Here is a 12,143-nt window from a genome sequence, read left to right as displayed (position 1 = left end):
AACAGAAAAGGGTCTCGAACATCGGCAAGTATAATTTTTAATAAAGCAGTACTTTGCGGGTGCGAAGAGGAAGGGATAATCTATGCGACTTGCCAAGTTGACAAGCACTACATTAATTTTCTAATTTAGAACTAGAAGTAGAAAACCTATAACTAGATAACACTTGACTGAGTAATCGTTCATCAGGATGTGCATGCCGGAGGTATAACAACGAGCAGATGAGAGCTTAGTTGCCGAAAGGGATGAAGGAGAGGAGGAAGGCGGAGACTTGAGGGGCAGATCATCACCACTCGGACCTGAAAGAAGCCAAGTCTTGGACTATTGATCCTTAACAAAAAAAATGATTAGGATGAAATTAAAAAAAGACGTTGTTATCATGAGTAAATTTTTGGACAGAAAGCAGAATTTTGTAATGGATCAACAAAGTTTGATTTTGGAAAAACCACCATCGTTATGGGAATATACACGGTGTGATGAAAACCCGGACAAACTTATGGTGCGTGAGTCGGGATACAAACTTTGGGTGAGCGACGTTGATGCCTGATGCATCAGATGAGCAGAGGGATTTATTGTATGATTATAATTAATGTTGGAAGCATGTAGAGGCGAGATGATTGGTGCCATTACAAATTTGACATCGTGCCCTACCATCTTTGCTAAAGTTCTATGGTTTCTGATAACTGAAGGTTGACGATGCAGAGTAATTGGAGTTTCTAAAAAAATTGTTTTGCCTACCACGACCTATGTGACCTCGATGGGAACCACAACCACCACATCCTCATTGTGACTATTGTCCCCGCGTGTGATCATAGCTTTGGGATCATTGCGCAAAGTTTGTTGATGGAGCCAACCTCAACTCTTTGTGTGTGAGAGAGAAGATAGGGACGGTCCGTGGATGAATTTATGATTCAGTAGAAGTTGAGAAACTCAGAATAGGATATAGGTTCAGGGCGATGAGACAAGGTTGTCACAATGTCCTTAAAATCAGATTGCAGTCCATTAATAACATGGAAGTTGAAATCTAAGATGTGCAGTGGTGGTCCTCGGGCTGCAAGTTTATTGAAAAGTTTTTTTTTTTTGTCCAGAAATTGTGTGACTGTGATTTGTAAGATTATCTTATTTCAAATTTTGCAGTTGCATATGTAAACAATTCCGAGTATTCATTGGAGAAGATAAAGCCACTGTGAGGGCGTTCAAGCTGCTTACGATGTATTTTATCCTATGTAGCGATCGAAAGAGTATCTTCAGAGAGAGACGAGATCAGAAGACTCATGATTTGTTGGTCTTATTGTATCCAACTTGTATACTCGGCATTTGGCTTGGATGCATCAGACCCTCCGATAGATAGGATCGCTATGGACAAACTCCTGATCCATTGATGAATCCGTGAAGATTTTGCGCGCGAAGAAACGGTACAAGCGGTGTTTTACCAAATTAAGTAGTTTTAGACGTTAGGTTAATTGTGGTAACGTGATGAGCATGATTTAAGCTGTTTGAAGAAGAAAAAGTTGTTGGAGAAGACAACATTGTCGATGAAGAATTCATAGGCTCTGATACCATATTAAGTCTTGGCAAAAACGCAAGCAGAGAGAGAAGATATAAAAAATATGCAGAAGCTTTCTTATTTTACTTTACACAGCATCAGGTATATTTATATATATCAGAGTCCTACACTGATAGACAAATAGTAAATAATTTGGAAATAAAATCTTATTCGGATAAGGAGACAAACTAAGTCAGCGACGATTGTGATGCGCCAATAAAGATGATGAATTTGTCTCCGATTCGAGATTAATCAGAGAATTTTGGAGTACCAAGAACAAAACAAGAGACAAGATAGGAGTATTAAATAGTTGAACGATGTGGAAGTAAAGAAACTAACTAATAAGTTAAATTAATTAAACGAAAATCAAAATATAGTTTGAAGAGGTTTAGGCTCTGATATCATATTAACTCTTAATAGAGACGCAAACAGAAAGAGAAGATATAAAAATATTTTGAGGCTTTCTTGTTTTACTTTATACAGCAATGAGTACATTTATATAAATTGGAGACTAATAGACAAACAGTAAATAAATAGAAAAATAAAATCATAATCGGACAAGGAGACAACTCCTAAGTCGGCGATAATTGTGACGCGCCCGATAAAGATGACTAATTTTCCTTCAATTCGAGATTAATTAGTGTCCAAAACAAAACAAGAGATGAGATATAATTAAGGAGTATTAAATAGTTGATTGATGTAGAAGTAAAGAAACTAACCAATAAGTTACTAATTAATTAAATGAAAATCAAAATATAGTTTGAAGGGGCTTAGTGGGAGGCTAGGGTGTGATGAATATACAAACGGACACACTAAAGGACTAATTTGATCTAAAGCTAATAAGTTCTATCTATACTATTATTGATCCATAGAGAAATGTTCACTAATCAACATTCTAATACTTCTTGATCAATCCTAATTTCATGGTGCAATCTCTTTTTCCCACATAAACTCACTCCAAACAACTTTACACAATCACTCTTTGGCCCTTCATGATCTTCAATATTTACTTGTTCATGATGATGATGATCAATGATTTTCTGATTCAGACCTTCATTACATAAAAACAAAGGGGATTCTTGCTCAACTGGTTTGACATGATTCTGAATGAAATAGATAAGGTCACTGTAGAGATTCTTCATGTGAGCTAGTTCCGATAATAGTAAAATGTTCCTTTTCCTTAGCCTTTGGTTGTCTTGTGTGAGTGTCAAAAGGATATCATGATCAACACTGCTAGGGCTTTGTGTTTCTTGGTGATAGATGCTTCTTGTGATGTGTTCATTGTAGGCTGTCAAATGGTGTAATTGTTGAGTTGTACTCTTTCTTCTTTGAATCTCACAAAGTAAATGTTTTTGCCCTTTCTTAAAATGTTCATTTGCAAACTCCCATCTATCTGGAACTATCTTCTTAAATCCCTGAAATAAGAAATGAGAAATAGAAATTTGATATATACTCCATAAATAAGGAATCCTTTTTAGATATGAAGAAGTACTACTTTTTTGTAGAATTATAGTGAGTGGCTTATTGAATAAGTGAAATCCAGCCAAAAGGTGTTGCATTTCCCCTTGATATTTGTAGGCCCAAGAAAATGATTTGGGAAAACAAATCATTGTGCTAGAAGAAGTTTTTGGTCACCATCATCAGTACTATCATTAAAATCTAGGTTTGGGTTGAACTCCAAAAAAGAAAAAAGAAAAAATAAAAAATAAAAAAGGAAAAAGAAAAAAGAAAAAAGAAGATACTTTTTGTTTTTCTAAACCATATAAATTCTCATAACCCAAAGAAATGATTATGTTGTTAGAAAATATGCCTCTTCTCCCATCCATACATAATGAAAAACTGGAAAACCAAGATGTATAATGTGGATGAGATAACCTTTCTTGGATAATGGAGTTGATTGTGGCTGTATTATTTATTTATTTATTTATTTATTTATTTATTTATTTGTTATGTGGGATTCTTAAGTGAATTTCTTATAAGTCTAGTTTTCACATATTCTTTGTAACAAACAATGCTAGCCAGTTTAAGGTCAAGTAACCCAAAGCAAAGGATAAAAGTTTTTCTGAGGTCAAGCTGTAACATAGATCAAAATAAGCATAATGATTTTCTAGCCTAAGAATGAGCAAGTAAATGTCTAAATAAAATGTGAGATTAATAAAGCTGAATAATGCAAATTATTTTCTACGAGTTAAATAATGCTAACAATGCAAAAAGTTCTTCATTATCCCAAAAAAAAAAAAAGCTCTTTATACTATGCATGTATATCATTACTAAAACCTTAATTATACACACTCTCAAAGGTTTCATCTATCTCCTCTCAAACAATACTAGCTTGACATCAAGCAATACATATTAAAAGATAGAAAATAGAAAAAGAAAAGAATTAATCTAAATCATAAAGAGTTTTTAACAGATAAAGGGTGTGTTTGCAACCGAAGTTTTGGTCAAAATTTAAAAAAAATATTTTTTTTAGGAAAACAAATCCGTAAAAATGGGGGAAATAACCTCCCTAATGGAAGTCAGAAAACAAGTTCCATAGGTGGCATTCCACACTAATTCTTTCCTCCCCCCAATATAGCCCACCTCAAACACCATAGTCCCATACTAAAAAAAAATTAAAATTAGCTACGATTTTCGTCACTAATCTATCAGTAAATTGCTCGTAGCTAACAAAATTTTCTGACAATCGTTGCTAATCCTTCGCTAAATAGGATTAGCAATGAATTTTGCTGTTTAGCTACATAATTTGTCTGTCGATAAGACCTATTTTTAAAGTAGTGTCCATCCCTACTCTCCTACCTCCATCCCCACAACCGTAGTGTTTGTCAAGGTTATGTAAAGTGTTGTGGAACAATATTTTTTGTTTACTTACCAAACAACAGAAAATAAGTAAGAAATCCACTTATTTTTTAGGAAAACATTTTCTGGGGAAAATATTTTCCTTCATACCTAACACACCCCCATGGAAAAAAAAGTACAATGTCGAAGAAATTAAAGCCAGGAAAAAATCGTTCTTGACAAGTTTGAGAGATGAAAACATAAAAAAGAAGGAAGATATACTTACATAAGTATTGAGCTGCCTAACAAAGCTGGAGAAATTGTTGTGTTTAAAGTAGTTGGGAAGAAGATCCATAGCAAACTCAGGAGGTCTCCACACAATAAAAGTGGTTTCATATTCACCCCATGAAACAATGTGATCACTACTTGGATCATCCACTAGGTTATATGTTTTTGTCAAGAAAGGTGCAGGCATTGGCCTTTGAGAATCTTGCAATGTAAAAATCATCTCTTCACCACCAATGGGAGAAACCATTAATGATAAATATTTTGTTAAGAAAGAAGAAACAAGAATATGTCTCCCTTCTCTTCTTAGTTTGGGTGTGTATGCTGTGGTTGCATGTGCACATGGGTGTTTCTTTATGGATTTAGCTTATATAGTGACAACAAACACAAATTTGGGATTTAAACTTAATGGAATGGGATTAAATTTTTAATTTTTGAGATTATGAGTTCAAGTCTTCAGCTTACCGAGGATATGATCCTAGATAGGCACTACAAGAAAGAAGACATTTGCCAACAATTTTTTTTGTTGCCATAGTATTGACTATTGTTACAAAAGTACCTTTGGCAACAACATTTTTTTGTTGTTGCATAAACTTTCCCTTCAGCTGTTATTGCAACAACGTGCAACAACATTTTGGTTATTGCTAAAAGTACTTTTTGCTACAATAGTCAATATATGGCAATAAAATCAAATTGTTTGGCAACAAAAAAAAGTTCATTTTTAAAAGTTTCATCATATATGCCAACAACAAAACTAAGTTGTTGCCAAATATTGAATTTTGCCAACAATATTATTTTTGTTGCCAAAGAGTTGTTGCCATTTCTGTACTTTCTTGTAGTGAGAAGGGTGTGGAGATCGAGGATTAGGGTAGAAGGTTGGTAGTATGAGTAGTATTATTATACTTTATGGTAGGATCAATATTATTTCCGTCATTTTTTTGTATTTTTATTTTAGTATTCGTATATTTCTTATTCTTAGTTTCTATTACTACTTGTTGTCCCTTCTGCTTTAGTTTTCTTGCTATCCTGATGTTGCGTTTGCTTGACTTGAGCCGAGGATCTATCAGAAACAGCCGCTCTACCTGCCAAGGTAGGGGTAAGGTTTGCGTACAATCTACTCTCCCCAGTTCCCACTTGTGGGATTATACTGGGTATGTTGTTGTTGTTGTATGAGTTCAAAATTTAATACTTTTTAAAAATTTTAGTGGATTTTGATGTGTGTGTTTGGAAAATATATATACCGGGTTTAACTGACCCGTTGATTAAATGGTAATTGAATGGCAGTGTAATTGATCTTAATTTGTATTATCAGCGCATGTATTTTAAATTGTTATAGAATGTCATTTACTTTATTACCAAATGGATTAAACTTGTAATATACTAATAATATGAAGAATTTTTACAGTATCACTGTTTGACAAGTTATATGGATCATATTTTTCAGGTTACTGATCTTACTTATTATAAACAAGCAGTTTTAATAGTATATCTCTTTACAATATTAGTATATATATAAAAGTTAAATTCCTTCTTTTATTTGTTCTGGGATATCTCTTTCATCATGATAATATTCTAACTTTCAAGAAGCACTCAAAGCAGAAACATATGACTCTTTTCATCACTAAAATAAAAGCATAGCTCGCATGTGGAGTGAATGAGTGATCACGAGACGAGTTACGTTTATTGAGGTTCACTTTTTCTTTTAAGAACAGAGAATTTTTTTTTAGGGTTTGACTTTGTAATTGATCATGGTATAGTTAAAACCAACTAATATTTGATCCTTATTTACTAGAAAATATATCAAGATTTACTCCATTACTTTGAAAATCGCATGGACATTGGTCTAAATTACACTTTAAAAGACTTACATTGTAGTTATCATATACAACATGTTGTACTTAAAATTCGTACGTATTAGAGCAATATGATGATATATGTATATAACTGGTAATTTTGTCCACCACTTAATTAACGTTTTTCGTCTCTGTTGAATTCAAATTTCAATTACTTATAATTTTTACTTAGCTGTTAGGCCACATCATTAAGTATTGTTATATTTATTTTTTAATACTAGAAACAAGACCTTTGTCACTTGAAAGTTTTTCTTTACTCATTTCTAATTTTTATAACTTCAAGAAAAGCATATGAACCTGTCAGTAGAATTATATTTGTGTCGCTTTAGATTTGGTATATGATGAGATCCAATCAATGCATGAACTATTTAAAATAGAGATAATGGTAAAAAACATTCCTTAAGTATTATTTTTTTGTGAGTTTCCAACTGAACTATCACCAACTATTTATCAAAACACACCTCTAAGCTGATTAAACCAAGTGTTTGGGTACAATCTCCAAAAGGCGTGTCACAACTTAATTTGCCCATAAAATTTCGTCCACATGACAGTTGACTCATTACCTTTAAGGTATGTTTAGATAAATAGTTGATGATAGTTCAGGTAGGAAACAAGAACACCTGATAGTTCAGGTAGAAAACTCGCAAAAGTGATACTTCAGTTGTGTTTTTGACCATTATCTCTTAATTCTTTTTAATTCTTCAATTAATTCCTTTAATTATCCATGTGGAGAGCCATTTGGCATAATTTTTAAACAAAAAAAGAGATTGTACACCGCGCACCATCAGATACTAGTCGATGTGTGTTTTGATAAATAGTTGGTGATAGTTCAGATCGGAAAGATCGGAAACATAAACACCTGATAGTTCAGGTAGAAAGCTCGTGAAAAAATACTTTTCAGGTCGTATTTTTTACCGTTATCTTTTTGATATATAATTATGTCGCTCCCTTTTGCCTTTTGGATAGAGTAGTGTATAGTAGACCTCAGTTTTGTTGTATAAATTAAGTTATTTTTCAGAAGTCAAATTGGTCAAAATACTCTTAATCTGTGATTTCATATTAAAACTCTTACTTTATCTAAATTGTTGTGCCCAAGTGAGATACTTTGGTCATTGAGCTTACCTTCTGATAACTTCTAATTGAAATTTGAGTCTCATCTCATGCTCAAATCTTAAAGGATTTTGTGTATATCATGTAGTGTGAGTTTTGAGACTTGTACAGATACTAATAATACGCAATTAATTAAGGAAAGCATATATGTAATATATATGTCTTCCATTATTTGAGTTGGTAAACGTTTAGAAAAAAAAATGACATTTTCCTGGAATAAATTAAGCTTGGTAATAAAAGGAGTATTTATTTGAAACACAACAGGAATATAATGTACGGAATTAAATAAGCTGAGTAAATAAGTAAATTAATCATTTTAATAAATCATTCTTGCAGGTGTAAACTTTGACGACTGAAAAGATATTTTATGTGGTGAGGCTTTCTTTTTCTTGATTGAACCAGCGGATATCTGAAGCTTATTAATCTGACTAATTCGAATTCACATCAAGTAAACTCAAGATAAAATGCTTCCGACTGAATTCCGACTGAATTAGAGGTCATCCATTATCAAATTCTAAATTTCTTATTAAGAGCAGATGTATCTCAAGTCTCAACTATGCATATCCACCACTTCCTTCAGCAATACCATGTGGGATTCCGTTTACGCGCATCTTGTTCTCGTATATTGTTCTTGTTCATATAAAAATAGGGAGGAAAGTTACAAAATATAGACTTCATTCTTGAAAGAAGTTGTTTTAAAGTCCTTCAACTTTCATAACATTCTCCTAAAGTTGAATAGAAAATTAATTCTTTAACCAACCATTACATTGATTAGAATCTAAAGATCAGAGATTGACACTAAAAATCATCACTAAATAAAGTTGGATCAGATAAACGCATGTGAGGGGTGCCTCTTTTGATCGCTTTCTTTTGTAATTTTTTCTAAAAGTTTGTTCTAGAGTTGAAAAGTCTCATTATTTTATGAAGACCTTTTGTGATAATCCACAGATCTAGTTGTAGGAACATTCCTAAGTTTTATCTTTCCTTAGACCAAGGCATACCCGTGAATGAAAAAGTTCTTGGACTAAATTATATCGCAAAAGGTAATGGAAAAGTAGCTTTGTCAAGTTCTTGGACTAAATTATATCAGATTTATGACACCTTTCAGATTTTGAGAATGAAATGAGTATTATTTATCGCAATATTTTTATATGTTTTTTTTTTATAAATATTTTGAGTAGTTAACTATTGTGATTTATAATATTATTTACGTAGTTTCCAAATATATGAATTTTATTTCAAAAAACTTAAAGCATCTACGTCCGAATATGCAGTCAAATTTAAGAAGTTGACTCTCATAATCCATACAATGCCACATAAATTGGGACAATAAGAGTAGCTATTCCTTCTTTAGTAAAAAGTAAAACTATATATATATATATATATATATATATATATATATATATATATATGTTTGGCTTTAAGGTGTATCAAACACTTTCTTTAAAATTGTCACGATCCAAATCCCAAATAATAGCTAAGTCTCACAACCTAGGTTAAATGCATAATTTAGAAGGAAACAACCCATATTAAGTCTCATAATAAGTCTCATAATAATAACATAAAGTAAGTCTAAGTCACACATTTACCCAAAACCTGGATGTCATAAAGCTACTAATCCGGAGTATAAGTTTGAAAACACTACATATACTGTTTGAAATGATAAAGACAGAAAATAAAGATAGGTATGGAGTCCAGTCTTTGCGGAATAGCCAATAGCTCAACCTAAACTACAAAGCACGCCTCAATGATCGACTGGATCTCACCCTCTACTCGAACTCGGATCCGAACCTGCACAGAAAAAGGTGCAGCAAGTGTAGAGTGAGTACGGGAAGCACGTGAGACCAGCAACATCATTGACCGATCATAAACTGAAGCGATGACGAGGGTTGGTCCTTTTGATACTCACCTCCTTGCTTCGTTAGTATTAAGTTTCACAGTTTATAAGCACTTAATCATTTGAGATTAGGAAATCTACAACTCAATCAAGTCATAAGCCTGTTCCTTCCCAAATATTCATATAAAAATTTCAATAAGATATTACAGTCAAGTATGAATGGTATGATATACAATGTAATGGCCAATATCCTCCAGTATACACACACTCCTGTAGTAGGTTTCACGTAACTCATGGAAGACTCATGAGGTCCATATGCTCATCCGGAATGCCAGATCCTCCAGAGCACGTTGGGTATAAGTAAATAGGCTATCATATCTTATACTCACCCGGCATGCCAGGTCCTCCAAATCACATTGGGTATAAGCCAATAGACTATCATGTCATCATTACTCCAGCCATATACCATATCCAATCGGGTCTCTACGGACCATCCCTTATGATGCATCAGTACCATGCCAATACTATCATAAATGTATGAAATAGAGATGCGTACACCATGCAAATGCATAATATCAGTTCAATATCAAATATAATTCCTTTTTTCATTATTTGGACGATATATGAAGTGATGAAATGCATTAATGAATAAATATTCACAAGTATAAGTCAAACATGGCTATCATAAGCCCACGTAATGAATAACCATACTAAACCAGTAGATTTAACACTACCTTTAATGCCCTTAGGCTCAACATATATCCCCGCCACAAGAATATTCCATTTTTCATTAATTACCCATACAAATACACCCGTACCTCCATAAGTGCTTGTCACCTCACAAGTATGGGACCCCCAATTTCCCATTACACCTCTTAATTGAATTAGCCAACACACACACTTCATAAAGAGTCTAATAAGTCTCAACTTGCCTGAAATCCGAAGCTCGAGAGTCACTCTGTGGCCTTGCCCTTTCTTTGAGCTACCTAACAAGCCCACTTTGTTCAAATGCGGTATATAAGTAAGAATACGAATCCAAAGACACCCATATTGCTATATTAATGTTTCAGGTCCAAAAAGTCAACCCAAAACCCAATACCGAGCCGAAGGTATAAACTATAATGTCAACATAAATTCACCTTACCCATAGTTTAAATAATAAGAACTCCAAAAATCATTGAAATCTAATCACAATTGGACCTTCAATTTGATAATTCTCACTAACTCATTTCCATGGAAAATCCTTGATTCTAGATTTAAAACATGGAAGGAATCACTAAATGATGGATGGAAAATGGGGAAAAACTTAGATGAAAGTTAGAATCTTACCCCCAAGTCGAATCTTGAAGAATGCACTTGAAATCATCAAAACCCGAGCTCTTTATCTCCCAAAATTGATTTAGAAAGAATGAGGTTCGAACCAGGATTATGTTTTGTCCAGGTCTAGTTACTCTTCGCGATCGCAAGACTCCGCTCGCGAATGCGGTCTGCACCGGCCCAACCCACCCATATTGCTATATTAATGTTTCAGGTCCAAAAAATCAACCCAAAATCCAATACCGAGCCGAAGGTAAAAACTATAATATCAAACATAAATTCATCTTACCGTAGTTTAAATAATAAGAACTCGGAAAATCATTGAAATCTAATCTCAATTAGACCTTCAATTTGATAATTCTCACTAACTCATTTCCATGAAAAATCCTTGATTCTAGGTTCAAAGCTTGGAAGGAATCACTAAATGATGGATGGAAAATGGGGAAATACTTAGATGAAGGTTAGAATCTTACCCACAAGTCAAATATTGAAGAATGCACTTGAAATCATCCAAATCCGAGTTCTCTAGCTCCCAAAATAGATTTAGAAAGAATGAGGTTCGAACTCGGATTATATTCTGTCCGGGTTTGATTACTCTTCACGATCGCGAGACTCCGCTCGCGAAGGCGGTCTGCCCCGGCCCAACCCATCGCGATCGTGAACGCAATGAGCCAACGTAACCTAACCTAGTCCCCATCCCTTCTACGCGAACGCGAATCCCAGCCCACGATCGCCATCCTTGGTCGCCATAACCCTCGCGAACGCAACACCTCCTATGCGATCACGTAGGAGGAAACCAGATACATGGCACTTGATTTTTTTGGTGTCCCCCGATCTTCGATTCAACACCCGCAACTCATCCAAAACCTCTTGGACACAAACCAAATATGCATTTCAGTCATATCCAGGGGCGAATCTATATAGAAAATTTGGGTCACGTGAACACATGGTCATCCGAAAATACTTGGTATATTATATATATAATCCTTAAAATATATCTAATATTAACTGAAGGAACACATGGTCAAACTCAACTATGTGGAGCACTGGTTAAGTGTTGGGTTTAATACCTTAAGGTTGTGAGATCAAACCCTACTAAATTCACTTTTGTATCTTTTTTCTTAAATTTTTTTTCTAAGGTGAACCCATCCTCTTGAAATTCTAGATTCGCCTCTAGTCATATCACATGCTATGAACTTGCTCGCACACTCGGAATTCCCAACATATATTGTCTTGACCCTATGTTGACTGAGGTCAACTTCAATTATCCAAATTATTAGTTTCTCATCCAACAACCCAAATCACACACGAACGCCTCGGGAGACCGAACCAACGACTCAATTTAGTCAAAAATCACTTTCGGACCTAATGGAATCGACGAAACTTCAAAAAAGACGCATTTACCCCCGATGTTAAGTTT

The 12,143-nt window shown here is 34.1% G+C and overlaps 1 protein-coding gene across 1 annotated transcript; it reads right to left on the bottom strand.

Annotated features, from left to right (window-relative positions):
- Nucleotides 1-2,256: 2,256 nt before the first annotated feature.
- On the bottom strand, nt 2,257-4,930 carry LOC132063029 (heat stress transcription factor B-4b-like). The gene is made up of 2 exons (XM_059455476.1): nt 4,608-4,930; nt 2,257-2,958 (listed from the first exon to the last, which is right to left on the bottom strand). The coding sequence occupies exons 1-2, from the start codon at nt 4,854-4,856 to the stop codon at nt 2,431-2,433; spliced, it is 777 nt and encodes a 258-aa protein (XP_059311459.1). The 5' UTR covers nt 4,857-4,930; the 3' UTR covers nt 2,257-2,430.
- Nucleotides 4,931-12,143: the final 7,213 nt, after the last annotated feature.

This window comes from Lycium ferocissimum, chromosome 7, assembly GCF_029784015.1.
Source record: "Lycium ferocissimum isolate CSIRO_LF1 chromosome 7, AGI_CSIRO_Lferr_CH_V1, whole genome shotgun sequence".
Lineage (NCBI taxonomy): Eukaryota > Viridiplantae > Streptophyta > Magnoliopsida > Solanales > Solanaceae > Lycium > Lycium ferocissimum.
This window is presented reverse-complemented; position numbering and strand designations above follow the sequence as displayed.